Source organism: Falco naumanni, chromosome 8, assembly GCF_017639655.2.
Source record: "Falco naumanni isolate bFalNau1 chromosome 8, bFalNau1.pat, whole genome shotgun sequence".
NCBI lineage: Eukaryota > Metazoa > Chordata > Aves > Falconiformes > Falconidae > Falco > Falco naumanni.
In genome coordinates this window covers 45,338,091-45,364,647 of record NC_054061.1, presented here as the reverse complement: position 1 = coordinate 45,364,647, position 26,557 = coordinate 45,338,091, and the positions used below count along the sequence as shown (strand labels likewise).

Genomic DNA, 26,557 nt, shown 5'->3' with positions numbered 1-26,557 from the left:
ACAAATACTGATAAAAGATAATGGAAAAAAGTATCTATTAACTCACACTTTTCAAATGATCCCCCTGCCCAAAACCTCTGCAGATTTGACGTGCTACCAGGGTTAGTGAGATGCTTGTTTGACTGACAAAATTCCAGAAATCTGCATTGTAATTTCATTTGGAAAGGTTTAAAATTACTAGAGAACTAAACATGTCAGTAAATTTATGGGAGTAAATTAGTCAAAGGGTCATAAGAAGTAAATATATTGTAAGATATGTGCTCTAATGTCTCAGGGAGCAAGTTTAATATTCTACTGAGTAATTTTTCTCATGCCATTTTTACCTTTCAAACACTGTAATAATTTCATGTATTTTTACTTTCTTATTAACTGACTCACCACAGGCACTGGTCATTTTTTCTGTCTTTTTACTGTTCATTTGTATTAATTGCTCTTTTTATTAACATTATCACAGGGAAAGTCAATGAAGGGTTCTGCCATTTTTAAGGGGCCTACAGGATGAAGCTTCACTGCAGACTGCAATCAGAAGTAAAATATCATGTATACCTGCAACAAGTGTCAGATAATTGTGAAATACTTATCAACACCAACATGGTTTGATTTATATATATATATATTTCTAATTATGTCTAGCACACACTCCTAACTGGAAGTAATTCTGATGTACGTTCTTCCCTGCATAAGAACACTTAACCATACCAGGAGCTGTGCAAAATCAGCACCCATTACTACAACAGAATGGAAACTACTTTGCTGGCGTGATGGTAAAGGAGGTTTACAAAACATTCATACAGAAACATGCCAAAGAGCTATCTTCTACAAGGAACAAAAGAATTTTACACTTCATAAAGGTAATGTACACTTCCTAATTACACATAAAGGTAATAAAGTACACTTCCTAATGAAAAAGGTCAATGAAACGTTTCCCATTTGTTCTTACTGTTTATTACAAAGTAACTGTCACAAAGTATTGTGTCCCAAATATGTTTTATTTGATAGAGTGGGATCTTCTGATTTCCTCATAAGTAAAACGAGGCTACTGCAGGATCTATTATTTTATGAATAATAAAAAAGTCCTAAAAAGTCCTTTTTAAAGGACTACTGTCCTTTAAAAAGATGCACACCTGCACACATATTCACACACTGGCACCATGCCAAGTGTACTTTTGGAGATGCTACTCTATTTCAAGTTTTCTTCTGGGCTTTGCCCTGCTTCCCTCTGACAAGCTGTAAGCTCTGAGAATGTGTCCATTTCCGTCTCTGTGAAGAGTGGGAAACAGGGGCCCTGGGGCCTTGGTCCAACACACAGAACTGATGCTCTGATCCAGGACAGGGGAGCATGCCCTTGGCTTCCCTATAAAAAAAGAAGTATGATTTTTTTTGATATTACAGGACCCATGTGCTTTAATGACTAAAAAAGAGTAGTGTGCCAAGGGACAGCACAGTATAACCACTGAATCTGCAGCAAGCAATAATGTTGCTTAGCCAAAATGGTGTACTCTTCCATTCCTTTCATGATTAAAGAAATTACAGATGACAAAATGCTGCTGTAAAAGAAGTGAAAACCCCAATAATTTATACCCTGTACTGTGCTTGAAAGCACTACAGTGGTCTAGCTGTACTCACACTCGCATGCTGCTAGCTAAAATAGTATCTTAAGTGGGTGTAGGAAAATAGACTTGAATTGATTCAAAACTGGGAGCTGGAGCAAAAGCAGTCTCTGACTGAATCACCTTTCTTCTTTTTTAATTTCCTCACTGAGCATAACTAATCTTTCCTTAGTCTCACAGCACCAGCAAACACTTTTATATACTGATTTTGCTCAAAAAAGATGAGCTTTGTTAGCAACCTTTCAACTCCAACAATAGATTTCAATGGTACAATCAACAGAGCAGTTTGATTTTCCGTATTCAGAACGGACCAAATAAACAGTAATTCAGCTCTAGGAAAAACTAACACTAAGGCAGTGGGACACCAGTTACTTCCAGCCCTCCTCCTCTCTGGAAAGAATTAGCACGATGCCTGCCATGACCCACTTAACACCATGGTCTTAGCCTCTTCTCCAGAATAAATTTCATCACAAGTGAATGCATGTACATAAGTGACACTACCACTCTGATCTTCGGAAAAGCTTTTCCCCTGTAAACAATGAGGTACATTTTGCTTATGCATCCGATTTTCCCAGTTACTTGGTATCAGAGGTATACTATTATAACTGAGGATAGACAAGCCCGAGTCTCAAATGGACTGATTGAATAATATGAGCTAAATAAATCAGAAAGAAAAAAAAAAAAACCAACATAAAAAGTGCTGCCCTTTTCTTCCTCTCTTAAAGCTGTCAGCAACAGCATTTCACAATACTTTTGATATCCAAAACTATGTGGTTTTAAAATATGTGCTTGTTTCAGGTGTACGAACAATTTTCTGCAGACCAGTTTATGGGTCCAAAGGTTTTCAAAACAATTACTGTCCTTGCTAGGAGTAACATAAATGGATTCTCAAGCTTGCCAGACAAGGACACGATGCTCTATTTTGCGGTTTCAGAGTGTTAGCTTTCCCAGATGTCACTCGCCCCACTGAGCTTTAAGGAAAGCACACTTTCACACCAATCCGATTCTAAAAAAAATAAATAGGGAATTGAAGTTGTTATACTCCTGTCAGAATTCTATAAAACAGAAAACATTGTGTGTTTATTTAATACTCCCTGTCACTTGATAGCTTCAAGTCACTGTGCACAAGGAAAACTCTCAGTGCCCAACAGCTCCCCAAACTAAATGACCTGCCAGTAACTGACTGATGGACATTTCACAGACTCCTGTAAAACACGCAGACGCTACAAGAATCACCTCCGGTTCTCAATGCTATCCACTGCAAGCTTTCAGCCCCGAGGTATCTGCATGCAATTGAAGTTTCTTGCAGTTTGTTAACACTTGCAATAGACTATTATTATTTTTATTGCTAACTACCATGACAGCACCTAGGACTACTTACTCATTATTCTACTAGTTTAGGCATCCTTTTGCTTAAGGCAGTTTGCAGCTGTAATCTATATAGTGGACCACTGAAATCACTAAAACATAACCATCTTAGTTAAAATCCAGATGCCATAGTTCAGCAAAAACCAAGCCAGACAGAAAGGATACAGGAAGAGTAATCCAAACCTTTATGTAATTTCACTTATCTGGTGGAGGAACAGTATATTTCTTCCCGTTGGAATCGTAATTAATACAGGAAAGATACAGGTTTCATGCTCCAGGACTATATCTCATCATGGGCATACACTATCCATTTCAGAGTTGTTGAGCCATGGACAGCTGTTAGTCAGACACCGAGAACCTACCCACAAGGCACAGCCTCCATGAAACATGATGTACTTCTTGAGAGAAGCTTCAGTCTCATCACCAATAGGGATAGCTGTTAAAGGGATGTTACTTTTCCCTTACAAAAGGATATTGCGCCATCAAGGCTGGGCAGAGCTGACTATTTGGCATAAAAACACAGTGCATCATAATAAAATCATTTAAAACAGAATCTGTGAAGAGAGAAGAAAGAGAACAGTCAATTAAGCCCCTGCAAACAGCTTGAGGCTCACAAGGATGAGTTTTCTTTCAGCTGAAATATCTTATTAGCCCTCTGCAGATAATAAAGGGGTATTTTTGCACTTTGTTTGTAGGCATTAAGTATGAAAACGGGGAATGAACAAAAATAAGCTGAAATATTAAGCTTTTATTCTTGTCTGCATGAGTTTTATTGCACTTAACAGGCATTTGCTTGTGTCAAAGGGAAATCTGGCACAGAAAAAAACCCACATCTGTGCTAAAGCAAAATATTTGGACATACTTCTCTATAGGTGTAGAGATAGTAGCATAAGAAGAATCAGACCTGCCACATCTGGGTACTTAAGAAATGCTGCTGCATTTTACTTCAGGGAACTACCAGACAGCACATTTAGGATGTACCACACAGGAGAAAGCAAATAATTTAATTCTTTGCTGTTTTCCTAGCAATGAGCAGAAGGCCTAAAAGAGGTAAATGGACAGTCAAATTTCTGGTTTTATTTTGATTTAAAAATATCACAGCTGCTACATTTACATTAAAATGTATATGAACAATATGATTGACATTTTCTCTGGCAAAAAATGGCATGCTATTTTTTCTGTTAAAATGATCTGTGGTAGTGCTGGTGAAAATCCCAGTTTGTGTTGTCTTTATATTCTGACAAGAAGAAGGAGTCATAAAGCCTGGCTGCAGAGGTTGGAATACGTTTGGCATAAGAATAAACTTTATTTTACTTCTAAACTATGCAAGTCTTATATGGAACCACTGATAAACAACAAACACAATACCCTGGGGTATCGTTTCTACACTGCAACTTTTGAGATAAGAGAAACATTTAAAAACCCTGTAAGAAAGGGATGTCAGAAAAAAATATGGCAATATAACTGTCTAATGTAATATCACACCATTGTTTACACTGTAATTTATATATGAAAATATCTCTCAGTTGACAAAACTCATGTCCAGATGGGTGGGACTTTTTCTTTGCATAATATTCAGAGCAAAGTGGATTTTTACTGTTTTTAAAGGAATGCATAAACTAAAGATTCTCTTTTCCAGCACTCTAAGCTTCCATACCCTAAAAATAGTTTTGTGTTGTGACATTTTGTATGCCATTAGAACATACATATAATCTTCTAATTGGATGTTTTGGGGAAAAGTTTTAAAAGATTTAAAAACTGATTTATTTCAGACAAATATACAATACATGCACACTATGAATAGTAAACTTGTGATTATATACTTGCAAGCTTAAAGAACAACATTTGGCTTGTAATCCTAACAAACAGATACCTATGAAAGGATCATTTTCCTTCTTAAAAAAGTGGTTAAAACACACACTGCAGAAGGATTTCTATAATCTTTCAATTCTTCCACCATTTATGGAGCACTATACAGGTTTTTCCAGTACTATGAGGTCAGTAACAGATTAACTGAATTTAAGAACACATATATACTTCTCAGACATCTGCAATGTAAAAAGAACTTGATAAAGGGATATTATGCAGCTTAATATAAAAGTCTCTGCATTTGCATTACTTTATCATAATTAGGAGGAATTTTTTGTGCCTGACTTTTTAAAAATTAAAATAATAATAGTAAGCTAGCAAATATCTATAACCCTAAATGTAAATTCTCTGTTCTGTTTTCTTTACACTAACGAGAATCAGCCTAAGTGCAGCTGCTGCAACCTGTATTCCTGGGACTTTGCCCATGGCATGCTGAGTTCTTCTCTTTTGAGTAACAACTCTTCCAATGCACATGGGAAAGTATCACAAACAAGTAATTTAAATTGAATAAAAGACGAAAATTTGGGAATACTTATACTAGCATAATGCAATGGCCAGAAGTATCAAGATAGTTCACAGTATGAAGTGACATCCAGAACAAGAAGTATGAGTACCTTTATCTTTGGGTGGTAACATATGCTCTGTCCTGTTATTGTTGTGGCTAATTAAAGTCATGAGTAGCAGTCAGGCACCTTTTGGGATTTTGCTCTTCTACTCTGAACCGAAAGTACGAATACAGAAGAGTGGGTTAGGAGGAGTGGACTGTTGTCTTTAATTCTGGATTTCCTAGGTTTTCTTGGGGTTGTTTCAGAGCAGTGGATAGTTCTTATTCTGGGGAAAAATACCACTAGCTGCTTTTCAAAGCATCACATTGCAGTGTTCCCACAGCAAGACCATCTTATGCAGTAATAATAACACAGCCTTTGTCATGTAGATACCTGTTGCTTCATTTAAAGTTGCTTCAAGGCGCATAGTTTCTAGAAAGTGCTCTAAAATTTTCTCTGGGGTTCCTGACATCACAATATACCTGAGGGACGGAAAGGAAGAGTTAGTGTCTCATAGGCAAAAGAGCTAATCAAGAAAGAGCCGTGTACCAGTGAGAAGACCAGGACTGCTGAGTGCCAGAGTACAAAACACCTCCCCTAACCAGAATCTCTGTGTGGTTTAGGACAAAACCACTCAAAAACTTTGTTGGCTTACCCCTGTAAAATGGGAGCAATAACACTATCCAGGGAGTGTGAGATGACAGATGGCCCCCTCCCTGCACAGGTACTCCAGTATTACACCATCACAGTTATATTGCAATCAGCAGAGCTGCACTGGTGCAAACCTGGGGAAGTGCAATCAGAAATGCTTCTCCACTGAAAATAAGTATCTCAGTAATGATAGCAATTCACGGTCATTAGAGGGTCTTAACAGACTTACTATGAGCATGAAATGAGAACTGGTATGTATCAGTGCCACAGCAAGGAAACAATTTCCTTCAGCATCACTGACAGGGGTTGGTCTGAGAAGATGGGGACAGATTATGAAATAGCACACTGTATCTTCAAATTTGTGCAATGCCTTAGATAGCCGAGGTAAGTAAAGTTTTTCAAGTGGATGAACTTAGGATTGTACCATTTCCTGCAGTAAATTAAGGGAGGTGAGAGAAGTAGTGCAATAGTCAGGTTTTTCTGCTTCATGCAAAAACACTGGCAAGATTTCTAGTACCAGCAGAATATCATGATCTGCTAAACTTGTCCTGTCATATTTTTTTTTCTTTCCTTGCAGATCAGATTTTTTTATCTTTCTCTACATTCTTTCAATCTTTGCATCCTTTTTTTTTTTTTTTTTAAGAATTCAACTGATAAAGTATGAAACTTTGAAAAAAAAAAAAAAAAAGAAAGAAAAAAACCCGAGAAGTGAAGATACTCTGCTCCTGCTGAGAAATAAGTGGTGGAGCTGAGCTCCTGGGAGCTCCTCCTCACTTTGAGCGCTGACCGTCACAGTTCTTTTACCTGCCAACCCCTTTGGAAGAACTGGATTGATGTCCCAAGAACACAAACACTTGTTAAGCCAGTGCACATTCTCGCAGAGATACTAACCAAGTATCTAAGTGAGTGAAGCAGAGAAATCACAGGTTGCTGTACTCTGAATATGAAAGTGAAAATGAACAGTGAAGTGACTTGCAGGGCTGCTGAATTCATCCTGTATGAGTGTGATCACCCATAAAGAGTTAGATCTTGGGAGCGAGAACTTCAGAGCTAGTCCTTCGAAGCAAAACTGTCACTGAAAGCGCAGCTCAGGGAGCTATGTAGGAGCTATGCCTCCTCAGTAGAGAAGGTAGTAGGTTCCAAACTGCAGCTGAGAGGATCTGCTCCCAAAGTGAAGTTTTCCTCAAGACTAAGATGAAGAAAATAAGTTTCTTGGTTGACTGGATATCTCGGGGAACAACTCTGTGATGCGGAACATTTCTCTGGTGCAAATGCTATATATCTCCTTAGGGAGCAAAGCCCAAAGGGCAGCTCATCTGAAGGGACAGCAGATGTAAGCTACCTGATTAAGGGCAAAGCAGCAAGAGTTTAAGAAGAGGTCCCTGGTGAAGCTTCTTTTTTGGGCATAGTGATTTTCAAAAGTACTGAACACTCAGCTAACACATTCCAGTAACACATTCTGGAAATCAGAATGCATCAGTAACTTTGATTTGGACTCTCGAGCATAAATGTAACCACTTACTCTATTTACTAACAAAAGAAACAATGTTATCTCCAAACCCAGTGAAATCACTTAGAAATATATTAAACAAAAAGATGCTGCCAACACAGTATTAACAAAGTAATCTGACTGCCGAAAAACAGACAGTGAACTGTGTAGCTTATATCTGTTTGTCATTATTATCAGCAAAAGCTGCCTTGCTGGCACATTGATTAGTACCAAAAAGCTGACCAAATGCATGAAATATATATAGAAATGAAATTCTGAGCTTTACCTGAAAAGATTTCTGGAATGTAAGCTCTAGAATACAGCCTAACTTAACCAAAGACCATCAATGTCTCTAGCTATTTTTATCAAATTCTGAACAAGAAAATGCTAGAGTAATACAAATAATGCTCATGCAAACAGTTTGCAAGGAAGGTAGTGTTTGAAGTATGTTTAAATTAAACTTTCACTTTTTAAGTATGAAAAATTTATCAGACCCAAGAAAATGCATTTAAATCTATAACCAAGTTGCTCTGCATTGCAGCTGCTGATGCAAGTCCACCAGCTGCAGTCCAGTTCCCCCCATTTAGACAATGAAAAATTTGTTGTAAGAGTACATGTTTTCCTGGGGGCATACTTTGTTTTTTCCAATAGATCAAGTGAAAGATGAAATGACAGTTTCTGAAATATGTGAAATGTGTGTATAAAAAAACCCTTCACAGATTTTTACAAATCTTTACATTCAGTTAGGCAGATAAAACAGGTATATGAAATCCCAGATCAGATAAAAACTATACTCAAAATATCTCACAGTAAATTAGCTTTTCCTTTGAGAAAAAGTATGGTCTATCGTAAAGGATTCAAAACTTCTTGGTGCTTATTTTGCTGCAGTTGTTTCTGAAGAAAATTGCGCATCCATTTGCAAATAACGTTTTTACAAAGCCTTTAGGGGTTTTACCAACATTTGGAATGATAATAGCCTGACTCTACTCTTATCGCAGTAGTATCCAAACAGAATTGTACTTTTGCCCTTTCAGTAAGAAAGTAAAGAAAACATAATGAATATTGTTATTACAGTGCAAACCTATTCTGTAAGATAAGCTGTGCAACGTTCATTGCATGAGATCTTAGTTTTGTACATAAATTGTACCTAGCAAACTCTTATTAGAATCCAGAGCTCAAAATCCAAGATGAAAATATCTGTACTTAACAATAAAACAAAGTATTTTCCTCACGTATTTTACACAGTAGCTCAGCTTAATAAGGTTTCAGCATTCTCCATGTGCAGTCTATTTAGAAGCTATTACATGAGATAAGTATTTACAGTGAGATCTTTAGAGAATTATTGTGTAAAGACATAGAACTGGTGTGCTGCTGGAAATGGATATATTATCCAGTATGGGGCATGTGATCAGCTGATGATTAAAAATCCCCACTTTATATGCACTGCATTCTTCCACAGAAAGGGGGAATATGCTATTGTTTGGATAATAATACCGTATGAAAAGGTTAATCATTGTCTGACATTTGAACTATTGAATGAAAACATACTTGTGCTGAGGCTGTGAGTTTCCTTGATTAGAAACTCTGTTTCCTGCTGGGATCTTCTCCAACACCAAGACATCTTGGTCATGTTCTTTGAGTCTTACTGTATTTGCTTCCACATCCTGCAAGATAAGTTACTTTTAATAAAGTAATTGCACCTGATTTGGCTGATTAGTGACTCTAAAAAAGTGCATGACTTTCGAACACAAAAGACTCTGGGGTTGGTTCTTTTCCCCTGTATTTATCTATCTTTATTCTGCTTTTCTCCCAGACAGAATCAAGAGGGAAGCACTGGCACTAGAGGAAGAGGCAAAGAATTGTGGGAGGGACTAGAGCAAGAACCACGTAAAAAATCTCTGCCTATGCAAAGGAAAAAGGGTTGTCAGAAAGCAGAGCCCAAATCCCAGACCTTTCACATGTAATGTAATCTCTGTCCCCACTTATACATGAACATGATTATCTGTAATCTGACTTCTGTCTTCTCAACCAGAAAAGAAAATGGCACTTATTTAGCTAGTCTTGGCTCAGTAAACTGTCAGTAAACTTTTCATTTTCTACTACCCTATCACAGTAGAAAAAAGAAAAAAAGAATTGAATATAATGTGCATTCAAATAACACAGATTAAAATCAGGGAGATTTTAATCTTCTTTGAAGTATCAACCAAAGCTAAATCAGCTGGGAGTCTCCATGGCCAACCCAACTTTACTGCCAATGGGATCCTCATTCCTTTTATACAGTAAACATGATCTTACATCATTTTTCTAGCACAGTACTCTGGACTGGTTTTATTGCTGCAATACTGGGCATGTATATATTTGAATACAGAAAGATACTGGTTTTGACTTCCTATACTATGAATGACCACAAAACTGCCTGTATTTATAGAACTACAGCTGGACTTTGGAACATATTTGCCCTAACGTGAGTAACTGTAAAATTAGTCTGGGAGTATCTTTCTAGAGCTCTCTGATAAAGGCATCTGTGTATTTACTTACCTGCAGCCTACTTAATTTGCCACTTGATTCTGCCTTGAATCTACTGAGTTTAAGGTACCTGACACTGACCTATCTGGGAGAATGGCTGATCTTGTTTTATCCAATATTTGGATGAAAGATCACCCAGAAATCCTGGACAGCAGAAGAAAAAAATGAGCACTTGAAAAATTCTAGACCACAGAAATGTGAGAGACAAAGGATTGCGTTTGGTTCCATTTTCATGGCTGAGCTATGAACAGAACAAGAGGAAAGTTGATTAATATATTCTTCACTTGATCTTCTAGACTGTCGCATCTCTGTTCTGTAATTAGGGACGCTTCAAACAAGGTTATCAATAGCAATATATCCATAAAAATAAGACAAACTCTAGAAAAATCTGCAAGTTCTGATATGCTGTTGGGGTGGCCCTTCCCACTCTTACCCTAAGGATCCTGTTGAAGTCTTCCTTGTCTACTCTCAAGAAGTGGCAGTTGTCTTCACGCAGAACAATGGATGCTGCTCTGGGAGCATCATTCACTAGTGCTAACTTGCCAAAATCATCTCCTTCATGTAGAGTACATACCACACCCTGCACAGAGCAAAACATTTACATGCAAAAAAACATCATTACTCTGGATTGTATTGAAAGTCCTTGTACAAACACTGGACTTCACAATCAAATACCAAATCAAATCTATTTGGCAGGAAATCAACTGCCAAAATAATGATGAGGATACAATACTTGATAGCTGGTTATTACTAAAGAAAAGCAAGAATAGAAAAGAATTGGCTTGTTCTCTGAAATTACATTCAGCTTGAAGGACTCTTCTACCCCTGCTGAAGACAGAAAGTTGTCGAGTTGTTTGTTTTTTATTTATAGAGGCCGTAAAAAATAAAATTAAGTTTGCAGAAATAACATGTAACACTACATCCTCAGCTGGTGTAAATCAGCAGTGCTCTATTTACTCCAATTTATAGTAAGAGAGGATCTAGCCTACCCAGTGTTGTAAAAAATGTAGCTAAACATGGGTTACTTAGGAAATGACTTAGCATCAGGGCCTCTATGCTACATTTTGGTGAAATGCTTGGTGTTCAGAATGGAGGGTTCTGTCACTGAATGAGAAATCAGTATGGAAGTAGGGATTTCTAAATTTTTAAAGATTTCTGAAGACTCAAGGGATTCCTGTGTATCAAAGTCCTATTTTTTGCCTTAAAAAATCTCTCTCATAAACAGGAAATTTAATAGAGATGCTTTTCAGTCTATAGCTTAACTAAAATGAAGAGCTGGCATAAATTTGGGAGCCATTCATCCAACCTCAGAATGACTAGTCACAAAGCAGTACTCCTTTCAGACATGCCTGACATCCATGAGAGAAGTTAGATGTACAAATAGAAGAAAATATGGTGGCAAAGGGACAGGGCGAAACCCCCCATGAGACAAAAGTCTGGCAATTCACCAAATTCCAGCACATTACTTTGTCCTATAACTTTTCTGAATTATATTCAGAAAGTGTGTAATGTATCCTGAAATTATAAAGCAATCAACTGGAAGTATAATCAGTGAAACCACTGGATCATTTCTTAATAAAAATTGCATTCATTTTGTTTCCTCAGACAAAGTAATTTTGCTCTAAGTTAAACTGTATTCCTTCAGTTTACTCTTAACATTTTAATAATAAGAACTATATACAAAGGCTTCTGAAAAAAATACCTTGCCATAAATGACTACGTTTACGGATCCCTTTAGGATAATGTACCAAGAAGTGCCTTCTTCTCCCTGATTAAATACTACAAGAGAGAGGAAAGATGTTATGGTGAGAATATAGTTATTCAAAATATAAATGGTCCAGATTCTGCACTCAATAAAATCTAAGGTAACTGTACTGCAATCATACTAATGTCTACGTTTAAAAAGGGCACACTATGATTTTAAAAGCAATTGCCTTCAGATTTTAGAAAAAAAACCCACACTCATATAGTAGTCATTTCATTACATGGATGTGAAAGTTACTTTTGTTTTCCATGACAATTGTAACAACTATCGATACCTGTCAGGTTATCAACTACTACTCAGCACACAGATTTGTATCCCACCAGTAGCACCGTGCTCTAACCCAGTTCTCTAGTCGCTGTGAATTTGACATTCATTTGGCAAAACTTAGTATAAACACATCTGAGTAAACTAATATTTTATATCCTTTATTTTGTGCAGCATTTTCTTTTTTAATACAGGGGTAACATTAAAATGCAATTTAAATAAAGATTGGTCCAACCCAAAATTCTAGATAAAAGCATGCCCAAACTGTCAGTGATACATACATCCAACCAAGAATATAGAATTAATTTTGGTACTGTTCCTACAATTGGCAACAGACTAAGCCAACACCTATTACATCAGGTTTTAAACACTGAAGGCCACTCAAGTTTGAAGAGCGCATTCCAGTTTTGCTCTTGTAATTTAAACATTAAGAATTTAAATGTTCATACCACAGATGAGAAAGATCTGACAGGACTCCATTTACTTACAGACCGTTCCTGCTTTGGGATGTGACTCAAAAATGAGGACACCTGCCAATTCTCGCTTTACCTTAAAATAAAGAGAGAGAAATTATAGGTTTTGTATATATCTTATTCTTCCTGATGAGAGGAAGTCACATAATATACCCCAGTTACTGCTTTCCTTCCCTCTGCATCGTTCAGCACTCATTCAGAGTCACACAGCCAGACAATGGGCTGCTTCATTTGATGTCCTGTTTCCTACTGATCTGCTTGACAGAACACAAACCTTCACATTTCCTGGTTCCAAATAGCTCAGACAAGGGCATCTTTAGGATCCAGGTCTCCACATCTTTCTTCTTACACACACACATGAAACCATCATTAACAATTAACATTAACGTTAACATGATGGAAAATTTCAAACAGCAATAGTTAATCTATCACAGAAGACAGGTAGCAATTGTCAATTACTTCATAGGGCTCTGCAGGACTCCGGCTCTTCCCTGAGAAATTGGTATCCTTCCCCTTACTGACACAAGCCTGGCCACTTCTGCTATGTTGAGCTGTGAGGCACAGCCATCTGGACCTGCTGAGGCCCCTCTCTGCCTGACAGCTTCCCGGGCAAAGCGGCCAGCTCACTACCTCATCCAGGAACCAGAGAACGTGACACTGGGCTTGGTGTCAGCCCGCTCCTCACTGGGTTTGGGTTGCTCTGGTGTGATTAGCTCTTATGACTGACTGGGCAGTTACCTCTAGTGAGCCACTGTTCGCAACTGCTTTTTCTCACTGCAAACACTGTTAGTGTTACTTGCACAAAATAGTAGCAGCACTGGGAACCTCATATTATCCTGAGTTTTCCTGTGTGCCTTCTGTTTCTCTTCATACAGTTGCAAGTCTCCAAGGACCTGGAGGCTGATTTCCAACTAGCGGGATTCCTGTTTTCAGAGAATGTCAGCTGGTGACAGAGGTACTACCGTGTAACTTAACCATCAAAAGCTGGCTCCAACATATACTTAGAGCAATGTTTTCACCCTATTCTCCCAACTGTTTAAATTGAAAAAAAAATTTAAGCCATGAAGAAAAACTTGGGGTGGAACTCTCAAATTCTGGACACAATCCAGATGAGAGTCTGGTGGAGGTATCTCCTAAGATCAGTGGACAAACTTAGGCTCTGATGTCCTAAGGGCACCCACCAAACCTTTACTCAGGCACCAAGCATAAACACACCAGACCAGCCACCTCTCCCAGAACTCCTTCCTGACAGCCAGTACAAAGCAATCTTTGTTGCAGTCTGGAGAAGAGGGATAAACAGAGGTGTTTGGACAGAATTTTATAATACACCATCAGTGAACGCACCCAAAGGTCTGTGATTTCTATAACTGTTAGCTCACCGAGCTCTTTTATAGCCTCTGCCTGAAGGCAATGATGCTTTCATGAGTATTGGAAACACAGCCCCATTAGCACTGTTCTGCACATTGCAGAGAGCGTTCCTGTCCTTGTACGTCCTGAGATGTCTTCACAGTTGTTTCAGTCATTTGCCTCTTCAATGTATGAATCCTCTTGATGAAGCCAAGAATTTCGTTTTTAACACTGTATTATGTAATTGTTTTTCATTCATATATTAACTTCACAGGCTTCTCTAGCAGGGTTCACCACCATGTGACTTGACTTTTATCCATTTTACTTCCCACTGCTCGTGGCATATCTAGAAAACTTAATACTTTAGGAATTACAGCTTGCTTAAAATGAATATACATCCCATCTGCTTCCAAGTTGATTGACCATTAATCTTATGGTTCATAGAAGCGATGCTGTTTGTTGCTCCTCTGAAGGCTTCCTCTAGACTGGTCATGGTTTCTGTCTTCTGCTTTGGTTCATGCTGCATGTAATATGCTGGCATTTCCAAATTCCTACTAAACATAGAATTAATTGCACTTCTTCAAAATGCCAAGTACTTCTTGCAGTTTGTATCATTTGCCATTTTTGTTCTATATGCTATCTGCTGTGGATTCTGACCAAGTCTGAATTTCTTCTGAGCTGGAAACGTTCCATGTTTCAGGTTTTTTTGTTCTGGGTTATGTCTGTAGTATTGAGTGTTTCCCACACCCTCTCAGTATCTCTCTACCTTGGGTAGTTTCTTTTGTTTGATTTGAAAAGTGTGATTTCTGGATGTTACAGAAGTCTTTCTTTAAATACTTTCTGCATCCCAGAGATGCTTAAGGATTTTGTCTAGCTGTTCCCTCTTAGCTCAGTTACTAAATCTGGTTACATAGTCTTTTCAAAAAACATTGCTCAGGTGTTGTATGCTTGCACGGCGCACTATCTTTCTGTAATACTTCTGTAGCTTCATTATTAGCTGCATCTGTCCAAGTTAGCTGAGAATTACTGAAAATATCAAGAGCTTCCAAAGGAGATATTGCCAAACATAAATCTACTTTCTGACTGGCTTCCTTTTTCTGAAAGCACCCGCATCTTGCTGCTACCAAGTGCTATTTAGCTTGCTTCAGTTACCTACACAGTGTGTCAGTGATGGTGAGACTTTAAACATTTACCTTCTCTCCTCCAAGGCATTTTCTCCATTTCATCTATTCTTGGTTCTCTACATTGTTCTTGCCCACTCAGAGAGAAGGTGTCTAATGAGGCTTCCTTCACTCAACGACCAAACTAACCAGCCAGCATTACCCTGTACACCTTTCTGCACTGTGTAATTCCCCCTCCTAACTGGTCAAAGCCAAGACTTCTTACAGTTCAGAAATCAGACATCTATTCTGCAAAATTCAGGAGCACCACATTCCCAGGTGTCAGGTCAGATTGCATGCATCTTAATTTAAACTCAGATATGGACCCAGATGGGAGCACCTGTGCCAAGTGGGCGAGGTAGCAGCTGTGCAGAAACACATGAAAAGAATTATATCTGAAATCCAAAAGACAACCTAAATCTGCATAGTGCTTGGGCAGTCCTCACAGGTGGAAATAACTTCTTTGCATGGCAAGTATAAATGGAAAGGGTTATAGGCACTCCAATTCTAGTAAAGCATCAAAAAAACGTCCCTTTTGGTAATGAGTTATATTTTTAAGAATACTTACTGTGGTAGAAAGATGAGATAAGGCCTTAATGTGAAGAAGTTCCTCATATATAAATTCTAAGTCATCTACAGTTCTCTGTCCAGGCCTATACAGAGAAGATAAAAGGACAGCAAAATGCAATAAATGCCCAAAATCAGAGAAGTACAAAACAACACAAAATGCTGTTGTAGTGTCTAATGAAGGGTACATTGTCAATAAACAGGGACTAAACAATGATTCTGGCCGGAGGACTGAAACACACAAAGGATGGAAGCACTACGAAACCACCTGAATGACACCGAGCAGCAGCCATGGCAACCACTTTAGAGAGACCCTGATTAGGCAGCTTTCCAGATGAAATCAAGTGTTCTATATGTAAAATGGTCAGATAAATCAGAAATGGTACATAAAGATCTGTTCCTTTCAAAAGGACTCCTGAGTGTGGGACCTGCACTCTTTTTTGCATGTGCCGCTAATTAGTTGTAGCAAACAGACAGTAGTAGTGGTTTATAAAGGAGTGCGTGAATTTCTGCTGAACAAATTGGGAGAGGCAGCAGTGCATCTTGGAGGACAGTAAATGACTGCTGCAGAGTTAATGCTGAGTGCTGTTGTTTAGCCACAAAGGTAAATCAGAACCACTCAGCAGTTTCAACTTCTCTCACTGAAAAATACAAGAAGCTGCCATTAATAAAAAGCATACATTGATGAAGGAATAATCCTATAGCACAACAAGGAATGAGGAATTTATACAACATTTCACTGCGACTGCAATAATTGCATTTTTGTAGTCTATGCACTGCAAAAATTTCTGATTGCTAAAAAAGGATATAAATACTCTGAGGACTACCATGTGCCAGAGATGCTTTGGAGGATCTAATAAACGGTACCTATGAGAAGGATTTGTAGGAGCTTGCGTAACTCCTGATCTTTTGCCCACAGACAAGATCCTCTTCGGTTGAAGTGTCTAATACAATCCTACTTTCTAAAAGGACAAATTCTCCTGTGATATAATTTCAGGCAGTGCATTGGAGTTACATACACACACACAGAGGAAAAAAAAATCCTTTAAAGCATTATCCCAAGTTACTTTTATAGGACTAAGTCCTTTCAAACAATGTGCTTTACATTTGTGAAAAGAAGAATATAAATAATTAAATCCATGGGCCAAGAACAGAAGAAAAGAGCAATCTAGTCATAAGAAGGGAGAGAGGATACATTTAAGATATGAGGAAATGGGGTACAGGAAGTCCAGTCCAGGGGCAGGAGTTTCAAAGGAGAAGGTTTCCATGCCAACATTAAGAACAGGCTAGTGCACAGTTCCAAATCCTGCTGTCTGCAACATGTGGTGTCAAAAGAATTAACAGCACAGTTGAATCTTTGGACAGTCCTAAAAAAATGTCGCAATGAACCTTTCTGACAGAAGTTTTCCTCCTAAAATGTCAACGTTACAGGACGTTCTAGTATCTAGAGAATCAGGGAAGTCATATAAAGTAATATAGTGCTCTGTAGGTTTTCTGCCTAATCACCTAATCATGTGTGAGGTAGAGAAAGCACCCAGCAATCATGCCACTCTGCAGTTATATTGCATCTTCTTACAGAAGAAGCTTGATGGAGATTTTCAGAAGTACTGAAGAAGTCATAGAAAACATAAGGACAACCAACATCTCTGCTAAGCAAGCTGTACTTTTCATCCATTCTTCACTTACCAATGACATGCATTTATTATTCCCCAAATTAAAATCCAATTTAGAAAAAAAAAAAAATTCGATGAAACTATTCTTTTCTCATACAGTTAAGGGAGAAACAGAAAGTGATTTGGTACTGCTGTGCCCTCTAGTGACTCAAAAAACTCTTTACTATTTCTAAATTTGGCTTGAAATTATAAGGCTGCCATTCCTAGTGATTTATGTGGGGCAGTAGCAGCTTAATTAAGTGCAGAATAAAGCTAAGCCAGCAGTGGCTACCTTTCACTGGAGATTTAAGAAACGCAAGGTAAGGATTTTAACAAATAATACTTCCCATAGCAAGTAAAAAAATTAACTCTATTACATGCTTGCAAAGCCAGCATGTTTTGGAAAACGGAAAACAGTGTAAAAAATTAACAAATTTCTACATGAAATTAAAATAAAAAGGATCATGTCTTAATACATCAAATTCTATCAAGACAAAAGGGTACACTCTTCTTTTGGTATGTTCATTTGCCTCCTGTGTTAGCACATTGGGAGGACTGATGATCTATAGTGGACGTACCCAGTCTTTACTACTGTGCCTGCAGATGTCACATGGAGAGATATTAGGCATCGCTGCTTCCGTAAAACCTGTGTGGTGACCCACTGATGTTGATTTCTAGGATCCTGCTGTGTAAAGACCTAGTTTCTGCAGGGGACACACTCTAACAGCAATAGCTGGTTATAGACAGGATAATAAATGGAATAGGTAGAGAACGAGGCTACACATTAATGAACAGCAGAACTCAGGTGATATTAAGTGATCAATAAAAACTGTTCAGTGTTTGGAGAATTTATCAAGGTCAGAGACATTGAGCTTCTCTGTGACTAGGATGTTGACAATAACATAGTACTTTGCCATTGACAAACCATGTACATACAAGCAATATTATTGATTATTTTTATTACACAGCTAACCAGAAAATTCTCAAATAATAAGAACAAGCCAAAAGATCAGAGACCCCATGACATTGTGATTATATGTCAAATAAGCATATATTTCTGGAATACAAATTTTGTTTTCAAGTACCACAAAGAATATATAGGAGACATTAATAATTTTACCCACTACCTGCCTCTGAGTGTGAAAGTGATAAAGTGAATGCATGGTCACTTACTCTAGCATGGAAGCTAATTACAGAATCTTTGTACTTGAATCACTGCTCCTTGATTAACTCTATAAATACCATTTACCACATATAGTACCCATCAATGTAAGTGAACTGACATGTGGAAAAATAATTTGTATTTCCTGTCCCAGGAATAACACTTGCTTTATTAAATGTTGTTGGCAGGAAACTCCATCAAGGACTATGGAACTTAATACAGCCTTTATGGAGAAATCCAGTGTGGTTCTTACCACTAACAGCTGGGTAGAATATTTAAATAAAAAAATTTAAGAACAAGAGAATAAATATATCTTGCTTAATTTTTACAAGACCTTCAAAAAGCTATAGATTCTTAGCAATAACTGTTATTTGATTATGTATGTATTTTGTGCTGTTCACCATGTTTAGATTTGTTTTCACTTCCTCTCCCTAGCATCCTGTCCAGCTTACTTCTGCAAATGACACTAAAATTTGATTACTGGTCACATGTAATATCAGTCTTTGTACTGTGAAAAAACTTTGCTGAGTGAAGTCACCAAGAATATATAACACAGATTTATTATTTCAGTCATACTGCTAACTTACTGTAGCCTAGAGTATTAAAAAAAAGAATATAATCCATAATATCATCTGAGTTAAATACTGTTGTCTGATGAATATCATTCTCCCTTTAAAGACTCCTGTTATTATGTTTAGCTATGTATTATAGCATCCTATTTAATTAGGGTTTACCATCAAGTTACCTATATCTGAACACCATTAAAATCAAATAAAAATATCTATTAAAATGTTTTCATGATGTATTTTCATACTGAAGGACAGAAATACTTGTAAGGAAGAGCTGTGTTAATTCTATAATAATTTTTCTAGGGACTTGTTCAAGGTCTGCACCTGTGCTCCAGGCATTAAAAGGAGCAGAGAGCTGTTTGCTACTTCACAAAAAGCTATTTTCACATTCAGTGTATGTGTTTCCAAAGAAAAAAAAACACCCAATAGCAACAAGAGCCTGCCAAAAATTTCCCTGAGCTCTATTCTGTTTTTTAAACTATAGAACATTCTTTCACAGTTTGACAGTTAAAATGCTGCAGTTAATGTAATAAACAGAGAATTTTTTAAGTCTGCTGTCAAAACAAGTGACACTTTTTGCTAGAGATTTTCAGATTTTGAACAATAGAAAGTACCTTTCAAAGCAACAGCTTCATTATACAATCAAATTCTCAAAGTAATCTTCTCATCAAAGAATATTGTCTTATTTCTTTCAGGGTAATTATCTGAGTTCTGCAACCTCTCTGGAAATGGTGACTATTATAAAATGCAGCTGTGTTGGTTTGAAAATTGTGGGTCCTGTTCAGGTCAGCTAGAGCCACCATCTCTGAAGCCCTGACAGTTCCTTGAACTTCTGGCAGCTGTAACCGTGTCTACTCAAAACTAGCAGGACTCTGAGGATTCATGGAGATTTTAACAGCTTTGGCACAGCTCAGCCCAGGGTGGATTTTCAACTAACAAAATCATAACGTATGTAAACTGAATACTAGAACGGTAGATAATACGGTGCCTGGCAGTACAGGCTTGCTTCCATGAGCAAAGGGCAGCAAAAATAAGCACTTTCAGGGACACGGATAGGGAAAGATGTCAGATTGCTGTCAGTCTTGAGAAAACCTCTTTCCCCTCACTATATTGCATGAAAAAGCTCCTATGAATATTCTTTCAGATGATGCTATGCAAGTGACAACACAGAGGGGAAAGCAGTACTTTCCACAGCATCATTCCAGTCTTTCAGCTGTCTGCAAGGACTGTGGATGATAATCAACATCGATCCTGCCAGGGTAAACTTACACTGTCTGCTCTGAAAGTTATGATGGAAAACAAATGTAGTAGGCAGCCAAAACCCAGGATAACCTAAGAGGGCAATTCTCCAAGAGCCAGCCTGCTCAGTCAGTCTGAGGTAAAGGTGTCTGCTCATGGGTGCAGGAAACCCTTCCGCTCCCCAGTCGAGAACGCACAGGACATCTATGTGAGGGGAAAACACCTCACTCGCTTCCCTGACACCATAAGGGTTTATGGAACCACCATGCTCCCAGTCTGGTTTGTCTATGTATTTTCTGTGACAGGGAGTGAGTGATCCTTTGGTTGTGTTTGACTAGGCATCTATTAAACAGAGGAAAGAGAATTTATACTTTTAAAACTATTGCTGCATGGCAGCAATACCTATTTTTAAAGGCACAAGTATCTGATGACACTTTTGAAACTAGATGCTTTTATCAGGTTTTGGAAAAATGCCATCTAAATGAGCTTACAATCTAAACAGACAACACAGAGACAAGAAAGGAGCGGGGGAAGGATAAAGACAGGAATAGAACAGGAGCAAGCACTTGTGTTAAGCAGATTCAAAACATTTTTAGTATAAAAAAGTTTCTCATGTAGGCAGAGCCCACTTCTATCCTACAGCAAAGACAAACTTTTCCAATGGCCTCAAAGGAGCAGAATCCAGCTTTGTGTATGTATCTTTCTTGATTTGACCCTTACAAGTAAATCTTCAGTGAGATGAGTTTAAGTAATTCATTACTCTCAGTGTGCTTGATTAGCAGTAAAATGTGTCCTCAGTGGCCCTTAAACACTACCTGCATAATGAAGAGGTTGCCTTCAATGGAGGGTCAAACAGAGTTTATACTGGTTGCTTTGAAGTCACTATAAAGCTGCCTATAAAAAAGGCCTTTAGCGCAGTTTTCAGTGTGACCAGAATATATTGTTGAAAGGATGGTTAGCCCACCGATGTGTGAAAGGACATGATCTGATAGCTATGAAAAGGTTAGGCAGATATCCTCTGTGGCCTAGGTACAGAGAGCATGTGTTGATTTTATAACAATAAAAATGGATAAATAAACCCACAGATCCACATTTCACACCTTGCTAGCAAACCGCAACAGGCCACGTCCAGCCTGTCTTAATTCAATAAAGTTCTATCAAGAATAAATCTAATTAATGCCTGCCACTGACAATTGTACTTGAAAGGTACCTGCTGCCACCCTACCACTCTACTCACAATAACTGAAAGCAGCATAGTTAATTGAATGGCACATCTACACAGAAAGTGTTAACAGAGCAGGACTCTTCTGTTACCTACAACTTACTTTTGGGGAGGCTCAGGAACAAGATAAAAAATCATAATGTAGCATTTTCCTCAAGGTGAGTATGATGGCATTCAAAGCCTTTGATGGTGATTCTCAACACACAGTTCAACTTATAACCATTAATAAGGACTGGAAATGACTTAATGCAGACTTAAAAACTTCAGAGACCGAACAAACTGGCACTGAAGTGAAATAACTGGCTAAAAGATGCCTGATAATAAATGTAGATTTATCTTGTTTCCATGTCACAAGGAAGGCTCATGTATAATATTAACTCATTAATGTGCTTACGGTTTTCTAAGAATCATCCTCATGTGAGCATCTGGCCCAATCTGAGACAGAAGCAGCATAGTATCCTGCAGCTCCTCATCACACTCCTTTTTCTCTTCCTCAGTTGGTAAAGGGGCATCTTCCCGCTCATCATCCAAAAATCGGTAAAACAAGTATTTGTCTTGAAAGTGGTGTTCCTGGTCCACTGAGAACAACACAACATATGAGACACTAAGCTCTCCTCATTAAAGTTAACCTTGTAGAAATTTGTGTAGCAACAGTTTTATTAGTTAAGAAGGGAAGAAAGCTACAGAGAAATTGCAAGATTATGAAACACCTTCATTTCTCACATATATCCAAATGATGTAGCTTGAAGGGTACACTTTTAAATTGTGTACTACAAATGCTTTCTAAAAGGCTTCTATATATGTGTGTTGTGCGTGTCCCGGTTTCAGCTGGGACAGATCTTATTCTCTACAACATACATATGTGTGCATATACACAACATGTATACATGTATACATACATGCATGTGTTTTTTTCTTATTAGATCTGGTTTTGTTTCAAACCATTTTATTTAAGCAAATAATTCACACTGGGGAAAATGGTTACATCATCAATTTCTAAGAGGTGTTCCCTAGCACGAACACCTTGCCCTACATGTTTCAGACTGGGCTAAAAGGTAACAAAAGCATTTAAACTCTTTCTGATGTACCAGAAATGTACATCATCAAGATATAATCCCAGGGGCAAGTTCATCGACCTGTGTCGTGGTGGAAGAACTGAACTGAAAGGCAGCCAAGAGAAGAACTTTATCTAAAAAGAGGCTATGATATGGTAAAGGACAAGCCCTTGGTCTTCCAAGCAAGTCAGTGATGTTGAGTTGGATACTATGATGCAGCTTGCAACTGGGAGTTCAAGGGAGTATCTGGCAGGAATTAAAGCTAAAGCCCTTGGGGTAAGGAAGCGGTGGAAACAATCTGTCTTCTCAGCATGGAAATTCCTCCCTGGGATATGGGAAGCACAACAGAGGTTAAAAGGAAGTGTACTGTAATAGAGCAGCTCTTCTGAATTTACTAAAACTGTACATGCACAGCTTCAAATATGAATATTGCTTTAGAAAGCTACCCTTTTGAGGGCTATAATATCCTGTTACTGAGTAAATCCTGCCAAATGGAAACTGAAAATCAATGTAAAATACAGTCAGAAAACTAACAAAATCCCAGATATCTGCACTGGAATATTTGGAGTGCTGAATTTGGGAACCATTCCAAATCCACTAAAAATCATTCCAAATCCACTAAAAATCATTCCAAAATTATGGATTCGAGTACAAGTGCTCACATTCACTTCCAAATGCTGCAGATCTTTGATGAAGATCAGTTTTGTGTATGGTAATACATCTTTTGGTTTTGGCCTGAGTGCTATCCAGCTCTTGCAATATATGAACAAGTCAGTGTACTCCTAAGTATCAGAGTTATCATTATAAATTGTTTGTTTACTTTTCAATATTCTCGTAAATTTAAAAGGTATATTGGTAGCAAGATTTGTGGAATACTGTCTGTGTGTTGCACCTGCATTTACGAACGAACAAGCTGTTCTGCAGCATTTCTTTTGGGCTCATCATCCCTTTGTTTTTCATGAAAGAGATCTAGAGAGGCACTGATGTCACACTTTGCCCATGTTTTAGTAAAGATGCTGATTTTCTCTATCTTACCATGGTTAAGAACACCTTCTTCCAGCAATACTTGCCACATGCCAACAGCCTGGGTTCGTGAATGGACACAAGGACTTTGCTGCATCATCCAGTCAACTAGTTCCGTCCCCACACAGCATTGCCTGAAGGACAAATGAATAGATAGAAATGAAAAGGCAGCTAGCCAGAGAGCGATCACACACTGTCTGCCAAGAACAATGATACCTTAAACTCTGTCTAACCTTAGTCAAATCTCGCTATGGAAAACACAATACCACCATCTATGCGTACATGCTTAAAATACCAGTGAAGGTATTCAGTTTTGAGAGGATCACCTCAACAGAATGACAAGTGTTTTGGGAAATGCAAAGTTCAGGGGATCAGATTGAGCCTGTGGCACCTGGTAGAAGACCTGTTGCAATAACCTCCAACCTAGATTTCAAAGAAAACCTTCTCCGTATACCATGGGAAAGCAAAAGCCTCACGCTCTTCAGAATCCTGTGTTAAAACAATCATCTAACACCGTAAAAGCTTTGCCAATGAGAACAGCCTCCACGGGAAGAGTGGGTGTTATGAGGGTGTTCCTCCATTTGTAATCAAACTCTGCCCACACTGTATCTGGGGACTACTGGTTTGTCTACAGCATTTCTGAGGCTCTGTCATGGTAGGTGCTGGTCACCTCGCAGCTCCTGAATGACCCACAGGCAGACAACAACAGGCCTCAAGGTCTGGAGAATGCCCAAAGAGGGGGGAAAAAACCAAAAAGCCACATGGTCAACTAAATAAAATTTTTTGTCATACTTGGCAGAACAGAAGCAAATAAGCAATGGGATCAAACCCATACAAATCTGTAACTGATCACACGCAGAACAGAGAGGAAGCTGGCTAGTCCTTCTAGACAGGCTCTCGTGGCTCACAATTCATGCATCACTCTCGGAGACTAAGGAAATAGGTAATACTGAAATTGAGCTGAAATAATGCTCTTCCAATTAAAATCCCATTTTGATGACAAAACTTTCTCTCACCTGGACCCAATCTAAATTTTGGCCTTTCATATTTAAAAAAAAATCAAAGAGAGAACAGTAAGAGTTTTTTCCCAATTATGTATAAGATAAAATGGTGCGATTGTTTGGACCAGCACCGGTCTTCATTTATCATACATGCTCTTTTGTTCTTCTGGAACAATGAGCAATGGCATATCATGATATATTCTCAGATTAACTCACAAACTCCAAACACATTTTGGACTGAAATATGGAAAATCAATGCACTTATCTCAAAAGCAGATCACCAACATTTTGATTGACTATTTAGAAAAAGACATACTCAGAGATTTTAAACCAATTTTTATTTAAATATACTCTAAATAATGCATTAGATATTTGATTTAAACAGTAGACACTAAAACAAATTGATTGTTTCTTAAGCCAACATACATAGATTCTGACTCTTTGAAGTCATATTACTATTCTACAAGTGCCATTGTTATCTCATTTCAGCAAGGCAGTGCTGCCACCAGCAGGAAGATAAGAAAGCCTGGCAATACACTGAGCAAATATAATTTTAAATAGAGGAGAAAACCTACATAAGGAATGTTTCTCACCAGCTGAATTTTCAGAACTCGACGCTGAACAACACTGCTGTAGCAATCAGTACAGTAACGTAATATATTAATGAACTTTCCCATTATCTCTTACTGTTATACAAAGAGAACAGAATCTACATTTTAACTTGGTATTGCACAGAATATTCCAGCTAACTATGCTATTAACTTTGGAAGAGTTTTTGAATGTGAACGCTCTGTTCACAATCATGGACTCAATTTTCAGTCAAATTACTTGAGAAAAGATTTACCAGGCCCATTAAAGACTGCATAACATCCAGACTCAAATAGCATCACAGAATAATTTCAGACCTTTTGAGACCTGCAAGTATGGCAAGGCATAAATCACAAATCAGAGGATGGCAGGCATAAAAATTCAGAGACCTCTATACAATCAGCTCACACACCTGTAAGTCTTCAGATGGTATTTACGATCCCTTATCATGTGAGGTGCTCGGGACAGAATTGTATTCCGCAAAATCTTTCCAGCTCTGAGGATCTTTTCTGAAGGAACCTTGGTGATCATGGAGAAAAAAAAGGGACCAAGACACAGATTTTAAACTTTCTGCAATCTCTGTACTGCTTTCTGCAAAAAAAACCCACAAGTTCTCTTTTCCCTAAGGTAAAAGTCCTTGCACAGATGCTTACTTTTGCAGAGCGATGTAGTATTTATTCAGGATTTTAAGCCTCATATACTTATCACATCTAACAGAAAGCATTACTTCAGCTGATACACATCACAATGTTGGAAATCGGAGTTATTTCCATTTGTCTAGCAGCAGCCTGGCTCTACAGCACACCTATGTCCTATTACCTGTGTAATGGTTTTAGTAGGACGTTGTGGGATGTGAGGTTCAATAAGAGGTGTCTGAAAAATAAAATGAAATTAAATGAAATACATTTTTAAAGGTTGAACGGTAAAATAAAATAAAGACTGAAATAAAAAACTGAACAAAGAAGCTGTTAAAACAAAGAATGACACGTAAGCCCAAGCTCTGCCCAGGGCACGCGAGTAGAAAAAGCTCTCTGAAGACATCCCGGAGATAAACTTTGCTCTTAAAGCTCAGCAAATTCAAACAGTGACATGACATGTGAAGATGAATAACAAATGCGTGTTAAACTTTCTGAAGTACTAATGAAGTGTGCAGTGGCCAAACATCACACCAGATCTGAAGCTACGCAGGCATAGCTAGCTCTTCTGCTTGCTGCTTTTGACCCACAATGGGCATGAAAGCATTCCTCTGCAGGTGGCTGCCTCCGCCATTCGGGCCCCCCCCCCGGAAAATCTCTCCTCCTTCAGCACCTTTTCCTGCTCAGCTCTCTTCTCCCTTACAGCATAGCACAAGAAACCGCAATAAAGAAAAGCTCTGGCCCCGCTATCTGTCTCTTCTAAACTATCGTGAGGCC

At 38.2% G+C, this 26,557-nt stretch overlaps 1 protein-coding gene across 8 annotated transcripts in view; it reads right to left on the bottom strand.

The window, feature by feature from the left end:
* RAPGEF4 (Rap guanine nucleotide exchange factor 4) overlaps positions 1-26,557 on the bottom strand; it is a 158,566-nt gene that overhangs the window by 31,645 nt on the left and 100,364 nt on the right. For 7 of the 8 annotated variants that reach the window (XM_040603595.1, XM_040603593.1, XM_040603598.1 and 4 more), the window contains 11 exons: positions 25,965-26,018; positions 25,558-25,664; positions 23,569-23,690; positions 21,873-22,056; positions 15,636-15,720; positions 12,576-12,636; positions 11,761-11,837; positions 10,492-10,638; positions 9,081-9,196; positions 5,786-5,874; positions 3,454-3,532 (listed from right to left, as the gene is read on the bottom strand). In XM_040603595.1, coding sequence (XP_040459529.1) covers positions 3,454-3,532; positions 5,786-5,874; positions 9,081-9,196; positions 10,492-10,638; positions 11,761-11,837; positions 12,576-12,636; positions 15,636-15,720; positions 21,873-22,056; positions 23,569-23,690; positions 25,558-25,664; positions 25,965-26,018 — 1,121 coding nt within the window. The remainder of the gene's footprint in view (positions 1-3,453; positions 3,533-5,785; positions 5,875-9,080; positions 9,197-10,491; positions 10,639-11,760; positions 11,838-12,575; positions 12,637-15,635; positions 15,721-21,872; positions 22,057-23,568; positions 23,691-25,557; positions 25,665-25,964; positions 26,019-26,557) is intronic. The other variant, XM_040603594.1, reaches the window with a different exon arrangement.